The sequence below is a fragment of the Henckelia pumila genome, chromosome 1 (assembly GCF_033568475.1).
Source record: "Henckelia pumila isolate YLH828 chromosome 1, ASM3356847v2, whole genome shotgun sequence".
NCBI classification, from domain to species: domain Eukaryota; kingdom Viridiplantae; phylum Streptophyta; class Magnoliopsida; order Lamiales; family Gesneriaceae; genus Henckelia; species Henckelia pumila.
Window position 1 is genome coordinate 78,377,704 of NC_133120.1, and position 21,519 is coordinate 78,399,222.

Sequence of the window (21,519 nt, forward strand, 5' to 3'; positions counted from 1 at the left end):
GTCCTAATTTTGTATCATCAATGGTGATTAACACATGTTTACACATCAAATGCATAAACATGTTAATCATGATTGATTAACATATTTATGAATTCTAATATCTAATTTAGTAGCAACTATGGTGATTAACAAACACATGTATATGTATCCATTGTATATGTTTGTAATATATATGGTTAAAACAACTCTATCTATGCATCCAATGTCCTAATTTTGTATCATCAATGGTGATTAACACATGTTTACACATCAAATGTCTAATTTTGTAGTATAAATCAAAATACTTTAGCTTGAAAATGAAGTGGTCATCAACGCAGTACCATTTATATCTATACATAGTACTTTAGCTAGCAAATAAAGTATAATAACTTCTAATTGTGGTTTGAGAATGTTTTAAATTTGGTACATATTTCATACATATTTTAGATTGTGGTGTTGGTGCGTGGTCAGAAACACAGTACCATTTGTATTGATACTTAGTACTTTTGCTTAAAAATAAAGTATAATGATGTCTAATTGTGGTATGAAAATTTTTTATATTTGGTACATCTTCCATACATGTTGTTAGAACCTAATTTGGGGGGAATTAGGGGGGGGGGGGGGGGGAGAATTTAGGTTCTATTGGCAACTTTAGCAATTTAAAGCGATTATGCAAATACGCAAGCGGAAGACTTAAAGCAATTAATAATAAGTGCGGTAAATAAATGCGTAATGTAAATAAAGCAGTAAAAGGGATAAGAGATGTTTATGGAAGTTCGACGATAAATCGTCTATGTCTCCCCTTCTTGGTTAAGATCGATTAACCAAGGATCCCCTAGCACTTCGAACGACTTGACTTTGATGGCTCCAAGGATAGCCTTACAACTTGACACGATCACCGCGCCGATACAACTCAACACTTGGCCTTAAGGGCTCCAAGGACAGCCTCAACAATCACACAACACTTGGCTTCATACTCAAGTGTTTACACCAACGATTTTCACAACCCCGGATACAACTCGATATATTAATATATTTTGAAAGCTCAAATGGGCTACAAATTGCTCAACAAATAGCTCAAATAATATTTAAGAGGATTGAGAGACTTGAAGATATTGAGATACTTGAAATGGTCTCAGAATGCCTCTATTTATAGCTGAAAATTCGGCATCGATCGGAACTTCTGTTCCCAGCATCGAAGCTTCCGAAATTTGAATTCTGAGTCACGCGGTTTGTACAGGATCGGAACTTCCGATCCCACTTCAGAGCTTCCGATCGGCGCATTAAATATGTTGTCGGGCAAAAGTCTTTCGGACAAGATTATCAGGCCACCGTTGCAGATCGGAACTTCCGATCTATGATCGGTGCTTCCGATCTCGTCACTTCGTAGCTTCCTTTCTGCTTTCGAACAATATAAAATTCCTTGAAAATAGATCGGAGCTTTCGAAACTTGATCGGAACGTCCGATCGTCCCTTAGCTTCCGAAGGTCCTTCTGATCCTGATCGGAGGTTCCGAACTCCAATCGGAGCTTCCGAACTCATAGCAGTATAAGTCTTTGAATTTTGTTTCTGATCTTGAATAAACTTGTACGCAATTGAGCCTTGAAAATTTTAACTCTGTAATAAGCTCATTGTAAACATTAGTAACATTTTAACCTAGTTTTGTTAATCATCAAAACATAGACAAAAGGGCCTTGTTAATGTATTAAAAACATTAATCTCACAATCGAGATTTATATGCGTTTAAGGCGTAACAATCTTCCTCTTTTTGATGATAACAAAACTTGGTTAAAAATAGAAAATAAAAATAGACAGTAAAAAGCATATAAGTATTTAAATTGCATTTAAAAACTCCCCCTGAAATAAGCAACAAAGTTTTTAACAAATAAATAGTTTTTACTCAATTTAACTGATTAACCAATTAATTCTCCCCCTTTTTGTGATAAGCAAAAAGTAATAATAAGTGAATAAAAGAGAATGAATATAAACTATTTTATTCCAATAGAATTTAAATTTTACATAAGACCAAATACAACTTAAAATGCAAAATAAAAATCTAAGAGTCATCATCGCGAGTCGGCGGAGGATAGCGAGAGGTGAACTCATCAAATCGGGTCTCCAAATAAGCAACTCTAGCAGTCAACTCGGAAAAGTTAGTGTGCATGCTCGTCTCCATACGATGAAGTGTCTCGAATAGACGGTCGCTAGGGAATTGGTTTGCTGGGGTTGCAGGGACCTCAGGAGTTTGGAAAGGAACATCTTCAAGGTTGGCCGCAAAGGCCTCAAAACCGGAAGAGGATGGAATATCAGAGTTAGGAGGACCATTCGGAAAATCTTTGATTTGGATAGAGTGGGGAAGAGAGGAATATGGTAAATGAAAGGCAGAAATAGGTGAAAATATAGAAAATACTCTTTCTCGATCTTCAACCCATCGAGAGTACACAGGATTCCAGGATAAATCCATCCTGGTGATAGACTGATGGTTAAAGATGTGACTTGGTGGGATTTCAATAGAAGGTATCCCCTCAAATTCAACATCAAAATGACTCAAAATCCGGTTGATAAACCGGGCATAAGGAAAAGAAACCTTTTTCACCGTCTTTGCCGTGTGATGCATAGTCTGCATAACAAGGCGCGGAAGGTTAAAAGGTCGAAATGAAATGATATGAAATAGAATGTATAAATCTAAATATTTGCAAGTGGAGAGGTCTCCACTGCGAGGAACGATAAAAGTGGTAATGAGTTTTTGAATGATTTGAAAATCAGGACAAAGACTCTTGAGGTGGATACGATCATCAGCAGCAGTAGCTGGACGACCAAGAATGGTAGAAAGTAACAACTCGCGATCAAAAGAAGGATCATTTTGAGGCCAGTTTTGCGAGAAGTATTCACCGGGTCCATTCCTGGAAAGATCAAACCAAGAGAACAAATCAGCAGAAGAAAAACGAATATGCCTGTTTTGAACAATCGTGGCAATGGTGATCTCACCATGACCTAATTCGAGTTCAAGATTGACATAGAACTCGTGAATGAGAGAAATGTAGATGGAGTCAGGGACAGATGGAAGAAAAAAAGATTCCCACTGTTGAGCCTTGATAAGGTCCAACAGAAGGAGATGAGACTGGGCCAAATAGACGGAATCTAAGATACGACCAAGATGAATAGTACGGTCCTGATAGTCTTCGGGAATGGGCCTAGAGATAGCAGGCTGGGTCGGATCATGGGATTGGGCTTGGCTTGTAGTGGCTAAAAGCACGACGGTGTTTGGATGCCATTTAGAGAGGTTTGGATCGGATTAAAGGGAGAAAAGAAGATGATTTCTAGGTGTGAAAAATCGGAATGAGCGATCTGATATTTATAGGGACGGAATCGATCGGAAGCTCCGATCTGCGATCGGACGTTTCGTTCGTGCGGTCGACTTAAATCAAGACACGTGTCGATCGGAAGCTCCGAACGTTCTTCGGACGTTCCGATCCTGAAGCGGTAATTAATTTTAAGGTGGTGAAAATAATTCAAAAAGCCGGATAAGATGTGGATCGGAAGTTCCGATTTGTGATCGGAGGTTCCGATCTATGTCTTGGAGGGAAAAATTACCGCGTAGAATAGGAAATGGCGGGATAGGGATCGGAAGTTCCGATTCTCAATCGGTGTTTCCGATCCGGAATCGGTGGTTCCGATCCACCTGAGGTAAAATTGCGATTTTTGACTCTTTAATTTTAAATTTTGCAAATTAATTCTTAAACAGATAAACCATAAAAAATGTGAGCTTTATAATATTGAAAAATACAATTAATTTGTATTATCCAACATTAATTTGCTCGAATTTTAATATTAAGCTCCCCCTTAATATGACATTAATTTTAACTTATGTCTACAAGCGATTACAACTCAATCATGTCAAGTTCACCACGCAAATGAATAAAAGTTTTTCATCTAGTGGTTTTGTAAAAATATCAGCAATTTGATTTGATGTGTCAACATATTGAAGTTCAACTTCATTTTGTTCGATGTGGTCACGAATAAAATGATGACGAATGTCAATATGTTTGGTGCGCGAATGTTGAATCGGATTCTTTGTAAGACATATGGCGATAGTGTTGTCACAGAAAATAGGGATTTTTGAAAAAGATACACCATAGTCAAGCAATTGATGCTTCATCCAAAGAATTTGCGCACAAAAACTACCAGCAGCCATATATTCGGCTTCGGTAGTTGACAACGCAACACAGTTTTGCTTTTTGGAAAACCAAGAAACTAAACAGTTTCCTAAAAAGAAACAGGTTCCACTAGTGCTTTTCCTGTCCAACTTATATCCACCAAAGTCAGCATCACAGTATGCTTTTAAATCAAAGAAAGAATTTTTTGAATACCACAAGCCGAGATTTGGAGTATTTGAAAGATATTTGAAAATGCGTTTTAAGGCGAACAAATGTGATTCCTTTGGACATGATTGAAATCGTGCACACAAGCAAACACTAAACATAATGTCCGGTCTACTAGCAGTAGCATAAAGTAAGGAGCCAATCATACTACGAAAGGAAGATTGATCTACAGTTTTACCATTTTCATCCTTGTCGAGTCTGATTGCTGTCCTCATCGGTGTGGATGATGATTTTGTGTTCTCCATCCCAAACTTCTTTAGAATCTCCTTGATGTATTTGCTTTGGTTCACAAAGAACCCATCCTTGCACTGTTTGATTTGCAATCCGAGGAAATAGTTAAGTTCCCCCATCATGCTCATCTCAAAGTGTTCCTGCATAAGCTTGGAGAAATCTTGACAGAGAGTTTCGTCAGTAGAACCAAATATTATATCATCAACATAAATTTGCACAATCAAAAGATCATTTTTGACATTCTTAGTGAATAAAGTAATGTCGATCTTTCCTCTTGAAAAACCATTTGAAAGCAAGAAAGTAGACAGTTTATCATACCAAGATCTAGGAGCTTGTTTCAATCCATACAAAGCTTTGTTTAATCTATACACATGATCAGGCAGTAAAGCATCAACAAAGCCATCAGGTTGTTCAATATAAACTTTTTCTTTCAATTCACCATTCAGGAAAGCACTCTTAACATCCATTTTAAATAACTTAAAATTTCTATAGCAAGCAAAAGCAAGTAGCATGCGAATGGATTCTAGTCTAGCAAAAGACGCATATGTCTTATCATAATCAATGCCTTCTTCTTGACTATAACTTTTCGCTACAAGCCTAGCTTTATTTCTAGTGATAGTGCCATGCTCATCAAGTTTATTCCTAAACACCCATTTAGTTCCAATAATAGATCTATCATGCGGCCTAGGAACAAGATTCCAAACATCATTACGTTTAAACTCATTCAATTCATCTTGCATAGCAATAATCCAAGAATCATCTAATAAAGCATCATCAATGCACTTAGGTTCAACATGTGAAACAAAAGCAAGATGATTGCAAATATTATTAAAAGAAGAACGAGTGGTTACTCCATTCGAAGGACTACCAATGATAAGATCTATAGGATGATCTTTGTGAAGCGTCCAATCCTTTGAAAGTGGTGTTTCCTCAACAGAAACATCTAAATCATTTAGACTTGATGAAGTCATCTCTTCTTCAAGTAATTCTACATCATCGTTAGTAGTACGAGAAACTATAGATTCATCAAAGATAACATGCATGGATTCTTCAACAAGTAAAGTGCGTTTATTAAATACTCGAAAAGCCTTACTTGTGGTAGAATATCCGAGAAAAATACCTTTGTCGGATTTGGCATCAAATTTGCCAAGGTTGTCCTTACCGTTATTATGAATATAGCATTTGGAACCGAAAGCTCGAAAGTATGAAATGTTAGGTTTTTTCCCTCTCCATAATTCATATGGAGTTTTCTTGAGAATTGGCCTTATTGATACACGATTGATGATGTAACAAGCAGTGTTCATTGCTTCAGCCCAAAAATATTTTGGTAGAGAATGCTCACATATCATGGTCCTCGCAATCTCCACAAGTGTTCTATTTTTCCTCTCAACGACCCCGTTTTGTTGAGGAGTCCTAAGACAAGAAAAATTGTGACCGATGCCTTTCTCTTCACAAAAGTTTGAAAAACTCTCATTTTGAAATTCAGTTTCGTGGTCACTACGGATCTGTTTTATAGAAAGATTTTTCTCATTCTCAACTCGTTTGACAAAAGTTTTAAAATAATCAAAGACATCATTTTTGTGGGCTAAAAACAATGTCCACGTGTAACGTGAAAAATCATCCACAATGACAAATGCATAAAGCTTCCCTCCTAGGCTAGCGTTCCTCGAGGGACCACATAGATCTAGGTGGAGAAGTTCAAGGGGCATAGAAGTTGATACAAAATTTTTGCTTTTAAAAGATTCTCTTGTATGTTTGCCAAGTTGACATGCATCACAAACAGAATCTAATTTTAAATTGAGTTTTGGCATACCAACAACTAAATCAAGTTTAAAAAGTTTTTCTATGGTACTAGGACCAACATGACCTAGTCGTCTATGCCAAAGAATGTTGTCATCAACATTCAAGGATACAAGGCTTTTAATATTTGATAAAGATAAATTATTTAAAGAAACCTTGTATACATTTTCACCTCTATATCCTTTGAAATTTATGGATTTGTCAGTCATGAGTGATATAGTGCAGTGTTGGGGAGTGAATTTGACTTCATAACCTCTATCGCACAATTGACTTATGCTTAGTAAGTTATGCTTAAGCCCTTTCACTAGGAGTACATCATCAATCAAGCAGGATTCAGATATACCTATTGAGCCGATTCCTTCGATAACTCCTTTGTTGCTGTCTCCAAATGTGACAGTTCCTTTCTCCTTTGGTTTGATGGATTGGAGTAGCTCCTTGTTCCCGGTCATATGTCTAGAACATCCACTGTCTAGATACCATATGCTTGGAAGAACAGCTTTCCTATTTCCCTGCAAAAATTTATTTTGGTACCCTTTAGTTCTTTTGGGTCCACAGAGTTAGAAAAGAGAAATACAAAATAGATTTCTAAGAGTTCAGTCTCTCATAGCGACATCATCGCCACTTTCCAAGAGTGCTCCCAGTAATAGGTAGGGCTATGGCCTCTTTAAAAACCTATTTTCTTGGACAGAGCAGCGTTCATCAGGAAGACCAGTCGCAAGTCAAGGCAGTTTAAACTGGTCTATGATGAACTCCCTTGGATCATGATCTCATAATGCCGACTAATGAGTTGTTAAGTACTCTTAGGCCTCCATTTCATATAGCTCTTTTGATCATATTGAAATTTTAAAGATCTACATTTATGTCTAACATGACCTATTTTACAACAATAAGAACATGTAGGGGGTAATCTCATTTTTGCCTTAGCAATTAGACTAGTAAAGTCAATTAATTTATTACCATACCCTAGTCCACCTTTATCAAAACTACATTTCTGCATGCTAAGTAAATTATTCAAATTATTACTACTAACATTGAACTTATCAAAAGATTTTTCTAAGTGAGTAATGTCATCCTTTAATCATAGGTTTTCATGTTCCTTAGTCTCTAATTCATGTTTGAGCTTTCTATTTTTTTTTCTAAGAGATTTAGCCATATCAAACATGTTTTTATATGCATGTAGTAGTTCGTCATAGGAAGGTACCTCGTCATCTTCGTCGGAGACGATGTCATCACTTTTAGCCATGAGGCATATGTTTGATGTCTCCTCGTCATCGTCGCTATCACTCCAAGTGGCTATGAGTGCTTTCTTCTTTCCTTTGTCAACTTTCTTCTTGAGAGGACACTCATTTGCATAGTGGCCTTGTTGTTGATAGTTGTAGCAGGTAACTTCTTTGTCCGTCTTCTTTTTGAAGTTGTTTCCTCGCATAAATCTTTTGAATTTTCTTGCAAAGAGTGCCATATCATCATCTTCATCTTCTTTGGATTGGCTAGATAGAGCAATCCCCTTTGCCTTGATATCTTTTTTTCTTTATTTCCTTCCTTGTTGACAGTTCCAACTCATGGGTTTTTAGAGTCCCATGAAGTTGATCAAGGTCATAGGAAGAGGTGTCGCCTTTGTTGGATTCTATGATAGCCGTCCTCTTGGCATCCCACTCCTTGGGTAAGGCGCGTAAAGCTCTCCTCCACACTTGTTTGGTTGGATATTGTTCCTCGAGTTGGGCTAGCTCATTGATAATTTGAGTAAGCCTTCGGAACATAGTATCTACATCTTCATTTGATTCCATCTCGAATGTTTCGTATTTGAGTTGAATTAGATCGATCTTCGTTTCTTTGACTTGATTAGTCCCTTCATGACATATCTCCAACTTGTCCCATATCTCTTTAGCGGATGAGCACATTGAGATCCGCTTGTACTCATTCATATCTAAGGAACAATGAAGAATATTCATGGCTTTAGCATTTTGAGATATAAGTTTCATGGCTTCCGATTGGCGCATTAAATATGTTGTCGAGCAAAACTCTTCCGGACAAGATTATCAGGCCGCCGTTGCAGATCAGAACTTCCGATCTATGATCGGTGCTTCCGATCTCGTCACTTCGTAGCTTCCGTTCTGCTTCCGAACAATATAAAATTCCTTGAAAATAGATCGGAGCTTCTGAACCTTGATCGGAACGTCCGATCGTCCCTTAGCTTCCGAAGCTCCTTCTGATCCTGATCGGAGGTTCCGAACTCCAATCGAAGCTTCCGAACTCGTAGCAGTATAAGTCTTTGAATTTTGTTTCTGATCTTGAATAAACTTGTACGCAATTGAGTCTTGAAAATTTTAACTCTGTAATAAGCTCATTGTAAACATTAGTAACATTTTAACCTAGTTTTGTTAATCATCAAAACATAGACAAAAGGGCCTTGTTAATGCATTAAAAACATTAATCTCACAATCGAGATTTATATGCGTTTAAGACGTAACACATGTTTTACATTGTGGTGTTGGTGCGTGGTCAGAAACGCGGTACTGTTTCGTTTCGGGTCAATCCCTTGGTTTCGGGATACGTAGTACTTTAACTAGAAAATAAAGTATAATAACTTCAAATTGTGGTATGATAATTTTTTATATTTGGTATATCTTCCATACATGTTTTACATTGTGGTATTGGTGTGTGGTCAAAAACACAGTACCATTTATATCTATACGTAGTCATTTAGCTAGCAAATAAAGTATAATAAGGTCAAATGGTGGTATGTGATTTTGTTATATTTGGTACATCTTTCAGACATGTTTTACATTTTGGTATTTTTGCGTGGTCAGAAATGTAGTACCATTTGTATTGATACGTAGTACCTTTGCTTGAAAATAAAGTATAACAACCTCTGATTATGGTATGAGAATATGTTAAATTTGGTACATCTTTCATACATGTTTTACATTGTGGTGTTGGTACGTGGTTCAAAAACGTAGTATCATTTGTATTGATACGTAGTACGTTTACTTGAAAATGAAGTATAATAACCTCTAATCGCGGTATGAGAATCTGTTAAATTTGGTATATCTTTCGTACATGTTTTACATTGTGGTGTTGGTGCGTGATCAGAAACGTAGTACCATTTATAACGAAACATAGTACTTTTTCTTGAAAATGAAGTTTAATAACGTTTAATTGTGGTATGAGAATATGTTAAATTTGGTACATCTTCCATACATGTTTTACATTGTGGCATTGGTGCGTGATCAGAAACACAGTACTATTTGTAACGATGCGTAGTACTTTTGCTTGAAAATGAAGTATAATAACGTCTAATTATGGTATGAGAATTTGTTAAATTTGGTACATCTTCCATACATATTTTACATTGTGGTGTTGGTGCGTGATAAAAAATACAGTACCATTTGTAACGATACGTAATACTTTTGCTTGAAAATAAAGTATAATAACGTCTAATTGTGGTATGAGAATTTGTTAAATTTGGTACATCTTCCATACATATTTTACATTGTGGTGTTGGTGCTTGGTCAGAAACGCAGTACCATTTATAATGATACGCAGTACATTTGCTTGAAAATGAAGTATAACGATACGACTAATTGTAGTATAAGAATTAAAAATCCATTCTACCAAAATTAAACATCCAACTTCATCAACATAGTTATAAATAAAAATTAAACACCCATTTCACCAAAATACAGTACCACCTTCATTAACATAGTTATAAATAGAAATTAAACATCAATTCTACCAAAATACAGTACCAACTTCATCAACATAGTTATCCATACGATCAAAGTACAGTATAAAATACACCAACAAAATTGTTCACTCCATTCTTATTTCCCTTAGTCCTTCCCAAAATACTGAGGCAGAGCAATGACTTGTTGTCTCATATGGCCTCCGGGTACTATCTTTCATCTCAGATCCTACTCGTTTTCGAACCATTCCTAAATAAAAAGATAAAACAGTGCGCAATAAGTCATAACGAAAAGAAACATAATTTAATAGATTTCATCGGATTATCATGCAATGCTTCAAAATAAGCAAAATTAAAAAAAAATCAGCATGATTCAAAAAACAAAATCAGTACGTGTCGAAAACAGATCATCACAATTTCATTAAAAACAATAAATATCTGAGGAAGTAACCAGCATAAATAGAAGAAACCAACATATGCAAAATAGAATTCGGCACAAAGTGCACGAACAAGTGCAAAAAAAAAATAAAAAAAATTGACAAATATTTTATTTATATGATTTTGATTCTAATTTCAAGGAAAATTTTAGATTTCATCCAAGTATATATAATACACTTTTTTAATGGAAATTCAAACTTCTTTCATCACCTTCATTAAATAAGTGCTCATCTTCAATAGCGCAACCCCCAATTTGATTCAAAAATCACAGTCACATTCGCCAAACACCAATCAACTAAAATTCAAATCACCGCCCCAATGACCAACACGACTATCAATATAGCAGTACCATAAAAAACACGCCGTCGTAGTCGATTTCAAACAAAAATAACAAGAACCCATTAAAAATTGCAGCAATAATAACTGTCAGAATAAGGGAAAAAGAAAAACAAAATGAATTTCATGAAGGAAAATAAAGGTAAGATTGGTTTATCCCCAACTCCCCCTCCAATATTTTCCAAGCTTTTTTTGTCCTTAATTTGACAGTTTTGTTTTCTGGAAATTTTTGTTTATTGTTTGCATCAGTCAAAGTTCCTTGTTTTGAGCCATTTCGATAAAACATCGTACTCATTCAAGCAAGAAGAATCAGCAGTGCATAATAATCCCAAAGCAAGACACATATCCATATGCACAACTATACACACACATATTTCAAAATCCAATATCGTAACCCTAGATCCCATTTTCTCACCAAATTTCAATATCCAAATCATATTTTACAAATTAATAAGCACACAAAGCACATAACAACATAAAAAATCAGAAATAGAGCAAACCGTGTTGAAAGCGATTAATGGCGATTGAATACGGCGGCGCTGGCGAGGAGCTATGGTAGCTGTTAGGGATCAAATCGAGAGCAGTGCAGGTAGGAAGAGAGAAGGGAGAATCTATGCTGAGTTTGAAGCAACGCAAAGGAAATCAAATGGAGCAGATTTGGCAAAGTCGGGCGGTGGATGATTTGGGAGAGGGATTTCTATCTGTCTTCGACGGCGAAAGAGGAGGGGAAGAGCGTGAGAATGAGGAAAGGGAGATGAAAGAGAAACGAAGGAGATATAAAATAACGTTTAATGGGAAAAATAGTACATTATATTTAAAATATGAATAAAAGTATGAAATAGGGAGTGAGAAAAAAATGTTTATATGCAGCAGGGAGTGCAGAATAAAAATTTCTTACATGGGTACTGATCTTCAAGATTAATTTGTGTGCAGAGATTTTTTCCCAATTTCCCCTTAAATTAACCATACGTTGATTAATTTAAAATCAAATGCGACATAGATTGTTGCGACTTGCGCCGATGGATTGGACAAAGTTTTGCTCATATGGACATTATCATGGAATTCCAAATCAAATTGAAAATTAACTCAAAGTAGAAGAATATATTATCTATTTTCCACGATTATTAAAAAACTCAAAGCCAAACTTTAATATTAAATAAAAAAAATCAAATTTCAGAAAAATCTCCCAGTCTTCATAAATATCTTCCCCGAAGTAGGGAAGAAAAGTGAGATACGTGTAGCATTGGCCATTTCACCTCCCGCTTCTCTCATCTTCTTCCTCCTTCCTCTGCCGAAATATGCAGGCAGCTGCGGCACTTCTCTCTTTGCACGCACCTTCACTGACCATCACAAAATCAACAGCGTTAGCCTCCAACTACCCGCCAAGCGCCAAGCGATCATCCCACCAGAAAGCCAGTAGAAACAATGTTTCGGCTTGCAGAGCTTCTGGGTCTTCGCAGTCTGGTTCCGCGATCACCGATTTCAATCTTTACGAGCTTCTTGGGGTAGAAGATTTTTCCGATCGGTCTCAGATCAAGGAAGCGTACCGGGCGCTGCAGAAGCGGTGTCACCCGGATATAGCGGGGCCGGCGGGGCATGACATGGCTATTGTTCTTAATGAAGCTTATGCTCTTCTTTCTGACCCTCTTTCACGCGTTGCTTACGATAAGGTTGATGATTATGAGTTCCCCGTGTTCCTTTGTTGTTTGTTTGCTTCTGAAATTATGGCTCCTTGCTTTCGTATTTATTGTATTGGAGCTTTTTACTTGCCGAATCGACGGGTGCTATCATGCGTATTATCTGTTTGATGAATAATTTGTTTATGATATGAGGATATTTTTCCTCAGTAAATATCCAAAAACGGATTATCCATTTTCTGGTTCTTCAGGACAACTAATGAAGAAACAATCCTGAAAGTGATTAAAAGATTAGTTCTTGCTAATTGTTAATTTTGCTATTATGAAATTAACGCACTCGTCAAACTGTCGTGCAGTAGTGGAATCCCCATCAAACAAAAAACTTTCAACATCCTGATGAACTAACATAGTTGAATAGTTGAAGAGGACTATCATTTGTGTATTCTTCTCATTCGGTGCTTTTAATGCATGATTTTTCAGGAGTTATCAAAAGTTGCAGATTTGCGAGGGTACACAGGCAAGCCTATATATTCGGTGTGGCTTGGATCAGAGAGTGAACAAAGGGCTGTTTTTGTTGATGAAGTCAAGTGCGTGGGTTGCTTGAAATGTGCCTTATTTGCAACTAAAACATTTGCTGTCGAATCTGTATATGGAAGAGCTCGAGTTGTGGCTCAATGGGCTGATCACGAAGACAAGATTCAAGAAGCTATTGGCGCTTGCCCAGTTGACTGCATCTCGTAAGAATGCAATCCATACCACTTGATTATATTTACTCTGGTTTAATTAGTAGCATTTTTTCTTGTTCTGATACATTTTTCTTGATTTATATGAACTAATATCTGGTTTCGGTTCATCCTGAATAATAATTTTCCCATCTAAACAAAAGGTTTGTGGAGAGGTCTGACCTGCCAGCCTTAGAATTTATCATGTCGAAGCAGCCGCGGGGCAGGGTCAGAATAGGTGTAGGCAATACAGTGGGAGTTCGTGCTTCCGACGTTTTTAACGAGGTGGAGAAATTCCAGGCCAGATATGCCCATCATAAAGCTTACTCCAAGGTGAACATTCTATGTCCTAGTAAGAATAACTGCATTTGAAAACTGCGGTACATAAACATGTCCAATGAGCAAAACTTTTGATTTGAAGGGATCAGAGAGCCCCAACGCATCAAGGGCCTCTGCCATTCAGGCGATTCAAATGATATCGAATTGGTTGTACTGGCAATCTCCCCTTACAGACGCTATGCCACCAGCGACGCAGGATTCTTCAACCGCGACATCAAAACGTGCTAGACCTAGTAGCATTAAGATGCTGAAAGCCGCTGTTGCAGCCAGAAAAGAAGCAGGGGCAACCGCTACTCGACCTGATCAAGGGTCGTCATCTGAGTATTGGGTGCCATCTACGCGTGGGCTTCCGGACGCAACCACCCCAGATTGTGGCTCAAAACCTGCCTTCAATCCTTCTCCAACCCAGAAAACGAGCCGGCCAAGAACCAATGAATCCTTGAACCCCAAAGGCGAATTCAGCTACACTTTACGTTTGGGTGTACCGATAGCAACCGCCATAGTTGCTGCAACAGTGGCTGCGTCACAGATTGGAGAACCGGTGGGAGGCTTAAAGGACCACATTGGTGGTCCTTTAGCTCTAGCCATTGTGAATAGTTCTTGGTTCCAAGTTTCTTTAGCAGGTGTTACCTGGTATATCATTGCTATGTACTTGGTCGAATTAGTTGAAGCCATTCGAAGAAAGTAAGGAAATTATAGCAAGTTATTTCTTTAATTTTAGAACTCGGTTGGCATGTATATGGTTAATTTATTGCACTGCATTTGTAAATCATATCATAGGATTGAACAAATTTTATACTGTTTTTAACAATAAAGGGAAATATCATTAAGATAATAGGTAATTTCTGTATTTTTTTATTAAAGAGTTATGTTTTAGTTAGATAATTAGATTAATCACACGAAACATTACAAAATATTTTTTAGAATATCTACCTAATAAGATTTTTTTCCCCGACGTGTTGTTTATTTACAATAAAAATATTACTGTATAACATGTTAGTTAGAGGGGTACTTCACAGAAAAATAGATTTTTTTGACATGCTAAATTTTTTGGTATGAGATGTGGGGTTTTTCACATACTCCAAATTAACTCTCCAACGAAAAAAAACTGAAACAAAAAACATTGCATATTAATTGACTGAAAACAAAATTAAAAATGTCCATTTTCCCCCAAACTTTTAACTACACTGTTGAATTTAATTATTATTGGGGATTTTGGTAATATTGTACATATTCCAAGTTTTAATGGTTACGTAATAGTCAAATCATGTATCTGATAGTTTATATCTACGGAACACACCACATATCTACCTAATACATGAATATAACTAATGTTATATGTTGATGTAATAAATCATGAATTATTGAATCTACAGTTAAAAAAAAAATAAATAAACATGTCCTGAAAAACAACAAATGACTAAATTTGACTAAATTTGACTGCCCAATAACCACGTTCATTTTCCTCCAATTATTTGAAAATTTAAATATGTGATGCACTTCAAATTTCTTCCCATCTCATCCGAGATTTTCTCTGTTGCTATATTTGTTCCGTTTTTTCCTCTATCAATATTTGTTAAACCCCACATCTATTTCATCATATTTCATTTAACAGAGATAAAAACTTGAAACCATGATGATTTATTGAATTGTTCTCTTCCGTTGCAATATCGGGTGAGAAAATCTCCATTTCTACCTATTATTTTTTCTTCATTCATCTACTACTTTTGGATTGCCTTTTTTTTTAATGCTTTTCCCCCTACAATTTTTCATTTACTCCTTTGAATGTAAAACAAGCTGCATGTTTTTTTATTTTTTTAATGCATTGTTGTTTTAACTTTTAACTTGAAGAAATTATATTCATTTTCGGACTAACACATTAGATTACGAAACACACCACAATATGAGAAGACTTTGTGCGACAGACAGACGATCATTTCTCAAATATAGTACTGATTTTATAATAATTCTAACAAATAATTATGCATGGGATACCTGATAATTTCATAATCACGTAAAAACCACCTTCGATTTTCACAGCTAGAAGTGTTGAAAGTAGAAGCATATGCACCATGACAACCCAAATCGAAAGCCACCGAATTACACCGCCGCACGGCGAGTTGCCGCCGGAGATATCATTTCCGCTGGCATACTTGGATATCCCGTGGTTGCTTTTACTCCCCATCCGACTCCTCCTTTTCTACGATTCCTCTGTTTCAAAATCCAGTTTCTTGGAAACCCACGTCCCCAAACTCAAACGATCACTCTCCCTCACTCTCAAGCATTACGTCCGATTTGCAGGCAATATCATACACCCTTTGATCGACGCCGGAAAGCCGAGCTTTCGTTACGTTGCGGGGGACTCTGTTTCTCTTACGGTCTCCGAGTCAAGTAAAGATTTCAGTAGCCTGGTTGGATGTGGCCCGCGTGATGCAGACCAGTTCTACGATTACGTGCCTCAGTTTCCGCCTATAAAAGATGAGCCCGAGTTTAAAATAGTCCCTGGTTTGGCTATCCAAGTCACGTTATTCCCAGGAAGCGGGATATGCATTGGTATAGCCAGTAATCACGCTATTGGCGATGGTGTTTCGATAGTGAGCTTTATAAAGGCGTGGGCTTCAACCAGCAAATTTGAAGGATCATCGGACGAAGATTTGCTGATTCGAACTGGTAAAGACACGCCTTGTTTCGATGGAAAGCTTATCAGGGATCCTCTTGGAATCGACGATATTTTTTGGAACCAAATCAAACATGTTCCGATTCATTCTTCAACTTTCCCATTACCCACGAAAAGGGTTCGCGCAACGTACATCCTGCATGAAGCTGATATCAAGAAACTCAAGGATTCGGCTGTGAGAAAGATACCAGGGCTGATTTACGTATCATCTTTTGTGGTTGTGGCTGCTTATATGTGGTGTATGATGGTGAAATCCGGGGATTCGATGGGCGAGGAAGTGGAAGAAAGCAGAGATGAATATTTCATTTTCGCCGTTGATCTGCGCCGGGGAAGAGTGGATCCCCCGTTGCCTGGAAATTACTTGGGGAACTGTATTGCTCCCGGGAGGCTCAAAATGGGGCATGGTTCGTTGGCAGGGGATGAAGGATTCTTCTTGGCTGTGGAAGCCATGGCTGATTACATACAAAACTGGGCGAACAACAAGGAACGAGTGCTGGAAGGTGCTGAGAAATGGCTGTGGGATTTCAAGAAAATGGAAGGTGGGGGTACTCTTGCGGTGTCGGGATCGCCGAAATTCGACTTGTACGATGTGGATTTTGGATGGGGAAAGGCGAGGAAGGTGGAGTTTGCCTCCATCGATGGGGAGAATCATTCCATGTCTATGTGTAAGCCGAGGGATTCTGACAGGGGAATAGAGGTTGGCTTGTCTCTGCCCACACAAAGAATGGAAGCTTTCGCAGCTCTCTTTGCTGATGGATTTGCACAATTAAGATGAGCTTCACATTATCTATCTATCTATCATGTAATATCACCCTATCATTCTATGATCTATGTATGTCTATGATGGATGGATACGTGTGGCTTTGTAATTTGCTAACCAAGACAAAAAAAAAAAGCAAATTCTTCGATTCAAGCATGAGCTTTATCATTTTTCGTCAAGCCGAATCCTTGGCCCAGACAAATTACGGATGAACCAAATCAGAAGTTCAATAGCATTGGAATCACGAGTTTTTTTAGCCTCGTCTCTTTCTTGATTCTAATCGCGATCAATGATTTGCAGTCGATCCACCCCATCTCTTGACACGGCTTTCTGCTTCGTCCGCCTGCAAGAAGCAATATTTGAACTGAATTGATCGAGGTTTTACTTACAAAAATACCATCTTTCAATCTTTCTGTGCATGAAATATTGTGTGTGTATGTGTGTGTGTGTGGTGTATATGGAAAGGCGAAGCAAGCTAAAATTAATACTTCTTTCTCCCAGTTTCTTCTTGCAACGATCCATATTAAGATAATCGTCTGCAAACCAACTCCTCCAATCAATCCACCCCAAATTCCCTGCAAAATAAATAAGAAAATAATGGACATGAAGTTCTTGAGTTGCACTTTTTCATATAGTTTGCATGCCTTATGCACGACTCAAAACCAATATATAAGTTCACAACCTATGTAAATAAACAATTTTATTTCATTTTCTTGGTTAGAATGGATTACATCGGTATTCAGAACGTAAATCATTAAAAATTACGAAGGAAAGTTTGTTGAGTTTTACCATTGCGCCCAAGTGAAGTGGGAAACCCAAGCCTATGCCAATGGGAAGTCCTACGATGTAATAGCAACCGATGTTGATGTATGCAACAATAGCCTGCCATCCAGCGCCAACCGCAACCCCTAAACAAAATACATTTGAACATGGGAATCCGTGAGCAACTCAAGCTATAGTCGCCCCAATAGCAGGAGTCAGAACTTATGTTTAGGTGGTGACACGATCTTCGTTTAGGGCAATGGTATCATATTTTTATATATCTGGATTAAAGAATTTAGGAGGGGAGGGGCGACCACTCTTTCTGGCCTCCTTCCGCATGTCGCCCCATGAGCCTAATATGACGTAAGTCTGACATAAGCTATGGTTAAAGAGCTCATGGTCACCATCGGACACTTATATGTCAGTAGTAGTTGAATATTAGACTGCAGTCGGTAGATTCAAATACAATTCACAAACCTATTGAGCTTTGAATCTCAAAGATGTAAATGACATGTAAAGGAGAATGCAAATGGACAGCATATTTTCAACTGCTGCTTTAAATCACAAACTTACTAAGGTAGTGTTTCTAGGAAACACTTTTCAGCTTTTTCTTGACTAAATTTCAAATTTTTGTGAAGGAAAAGCTGAGAAGTGCTTCCTAGAAGCTTTCCCAAACACTACCTAAGAATCATTTCAGAAAAAGAACCCATCAAGAATGTCATTCAATGACTTTGTGAGAGGTGCACTGATACCTCTGTCCTAAATCGGTTTCTGCTTTAAAAAGGTTAATCGGATTTCACAATAGATATTAAGGGAACTTTGATCGATCATTTTCATTTTCATAAAATGGAAATGAATATAATATAGTGGGGGATCCCTGAGTGATGAAGAATGTAAGCCAACTTTGACAAAAATCTGCATTTTTGGACAAGGAATATGTTTGGGTTATGCAAGCATTAACTTCTTCTTTAGGAAACACGGTAAAATAAATCCAGCTCAATTATGTTCTGCAATGAGCCGCGAATGCATCTGTATAAAAAATTTCCTAGCAACCAAGTTAGTGCACTTAAACATAATACACGCAGATTTAATATCTTGAATGTGATGTTGCATCATTACCGGATAAAACAGGTTGAAGGCCGCTTAGTAGAACTGTAACTGCAAGCAAAGTCGACAATCTAGTAGTCTCCTTAGCTACAGCATCACTACTGGTGAAAAGAAATGGGTAAATATCTCGGGTTGCTAAAACGACTGCAGTACAAACTATTGCAATCAACATAGTCGTGGTTGAAACCACAACCACAGAGAATTTCGCAGCTCTAGCATTCCCGGCTCCAAGCTCATTTGATACTCGTACACTGGATAAATAAATGGTCGCGGTTCTTTAGCAAATACATATAGATCTGAATGTATATGCCCAAAATCATACATTAATGTACGCATAGATAACGGTTAAATATTACCTTATTGCAGCGTTAAATCCAATTGCTATCATTGCATTCCATCCTTGAATGTTCATACTGCAAAAAATGTTTTGGTTTGAGTGATCCTAAGCAATACAGGTGATCGTATCACGGGGATTTTTGTTATTCAAATACGAGAAGAAAAGAATACCATATAGAAACCGCATCAACTGGTATCACAGGGTTATCCAGGCGGCCTACTATGACCACTAATATCATCAGGTACCAAAACTCTAAGCTGCAATATCGAATCTTACGGAATGAGAATCAAGAATTCAACAAATAGTTTTCCAACTCCAGGGAAAAAAAATCAGCTAATAATTAATAATCTCTCACCATAACATTACAGCAGAGGCCAAGGACAGCTTAACAAAGCCGTATAAATCATGGAATGCTAACCATGAAAATCCTGTCCATGCACCATCTGATTTGGTTATGAAAATGTAAATCAACTGCAAAATACAAATGAGCCACCACGATGCATTTAGAGTAATGGCTGCTCCAATTAACCCCCATCCGAGTTTCAAGATCAGAAGCCAGCTGAAGACAATATGCAGAACCAACACGAGAGCGGAAATCCAAGCCATTGCCATTAGCTTCCCTTGCGATTGCAAGAATTTCTGTATCGGGAAATTCACGGCATATGCAAATAGTTGTGGTATCATCCAGATGGCAAATTTACCTGCAATACAAATATCAGGTTTAAGCATACAACATTAATACGTAAGAAGAATCGTTTTTTTTTTTTTAAGATGAGAAGAATCGTTTTGATTTGGACAAGAAAGGAGAAGAATAGGGACCTGCAGCTCGAGAAATTTCAGGAGCTTCCCCAAAGAGAGTGAGGATTGGAGGAGCAAAGAGGTAAATGGGAAGCAATGCAACAGCGGTAGTTAACAAAATCACCCATGATCTTTGCATGTATATGCCCAACATTCTGATCTGCCCCGCACCATATGCTTGCCCACATAACGTCTCCAATGCACTTCCCATTCCCAGCTGCAAATTTTTATCACCAATTTAATACAGTTTGTCCGAGTGTTTCCGTTGAACTATAATCTTGGTGCAAGATATAAATACAAGAGAAATGATACATGTCCAACACTTCAATGTCGGGCTAAAGTGCGCAAGCAGGGCAACCCCTTAAATGAAAGTTCTTCAAAGTTCATTGGCATTTTATTTTTAACACAGATACATATGTTAACCTCCCAAAATACACTACTCCACACTTATCTAAGCATATAAATCTGCCACTTCCTTTAACTAAGATTTAACTGGTAAACGCCAGAGAACCAACTTGTTTGTGTTTACATAAATCAAAACCGAAAAATTAAGATTAAACCACGTGTACAAGCCATGTGCCTATTAGAACTGTGTATCGTATCCTCTTCAACGAGGAACAGAAACAACCCCTCAAGTGAAGTTTTTAAAGTTTGAATGTTGTAGTTCTCTAAAACTTTTTTATTTCCTCAGCTCCAATCTCCAACCCGCCCACAAACCATATCACCATTTACGCATAAAAATAGAAAAAAAGCTTCAATATTCTTCTAACTTTAGTTCTTGAAAACAATTGATCCAAGATACACCAAAATCATACAGAGAAAAAGTGCTCACAATGGTCCAAGAAAAGGCAAACGCCAAAAGAACCCCAAAAAGAGGTAGGGTCCCTGATTAACACAGAACTTACTTGAACAAAAAAACTTTGAATGAAAGTAGCAAAAAAAAGGATCATACCATGAACCCATAAGCAAGACCAGCAATGACAGAATTCTCCACAGAAACCGCAGCCAAATCCAGCTCGTTCAACTGGCCAGAAAAAGTTTGAGTCAATGCACCCAATGAATACTGAAATATATACGTGATAATCGCAGGCCCCGCGAGTCTCCACAGTCTCTTCGATTCCCCACCAAACTCCTTCGCCAAGCTCCCAACTTTTCCTCCGCCCGGCCGCTTTTCAAGAAGCGACTCCTCCACGCCGCCGCTGTTCATGGCTAAACGGCGCAAAAAAGATACACCTGTGTGTGATTTTAATAAAAAAGGGCCAATAAAAAACAAATAAACTTCACCTAAAAAAAGCGGAGAAAGAACATTTATTTATGGACTCCCAGCCAACTTTATTACGGCAAGAACACTGTTTTATTTATTTTTTAAAAAACAAAACACAATAATACAGTATTTGGACACAAATCGTTTTCTAAAAAAAAATTATGAATCCATTGGTTTGAACTTTGAAATGATAATTCACGACCAAGAAACAGAATTAAACGGATTTTTATTTTGCCGGGAAAAAAGAGAGAAAAATAAAACAAAGAAC

General features: G+C 37.5%; 3 protein-coding genes across 3 annotated transcripts; 2 read left to right on the forward strand and 1 right to left on the reverse strand.

The window, feature by feature from the left end:
• Nucleotides 1-12,069: 12,069 nt before the first annotated feature.
• On the forward strand, nt 12,070-14,318 carry LOC140874651 (chaperone protein dnaJ C76, chloroplastic-like). Its single transcript, XM_073278006.1, has 4 exons — nt 12,070-12,518; nt 12,966-13,222; nt 13,372-13,540; nt 13,629-14,318. The coding sequence occupies exons 1-4, from the start codon at nt 12,147-12,149 to the stop codon at nt 14,232-14,234; spliced, it is 1,404 nt and encodes a 467-aa protein (XP_073134107.1). The 5' UTR covers nt 12,070-12,146; the 3' UTR covers nt 14,235-14,318.
• A 1,204-nt stretch (nt 14,319-15,522) lies between these two features.
• Nucleotides 15,523-17,006, forward strand: LOC140880549 (malonyl-coenzyme:anthocyanin 5-O-glucoside-6'''-O-malonyltransferase-like). The gene has a single exon (XM_073285104.1). The coding sequence runs from the start codon at nt 15,619-15,621 to the stop codon at nt 16,996-16,998; it is 1,380 nt and encodes a 459-aa protein (XP_073141205.1). The 5' UTR covers nt 15,523-15,618; the 3' UTR covers nt 16,999-17,006.
• A 101-nt stretch (nt 17,007-17,107) lies between these two features.
• Nucleotides 17,108-21,519, reverse strand: LOC140880543 (protein DETOXIFICATION 33). Its single transcript, XM_073285090.1, has 9 exons — nt 20,940-21,519; nt 20,009-20,204; nt 19,545-19,890; nt 19,360-19,446; nt 19,209-19,265; nt 18,865-19,103; nt 17,773-17,891; nt 17,472-17,558; nt 17,108-17,326 (listed from the first exon to the last, which is right to left on the reverse strand). Exons 1-9 carry the CDS (start codon nt 21,192-21,194, stop codon nt 17,270-17,272), a joined length of 1,443 nt encoding a protein of 480 aa, XP_073141191.1. The 5' UTR covers nt 21,195-21,519; the 3' UTR covers nt 17,108-17,269.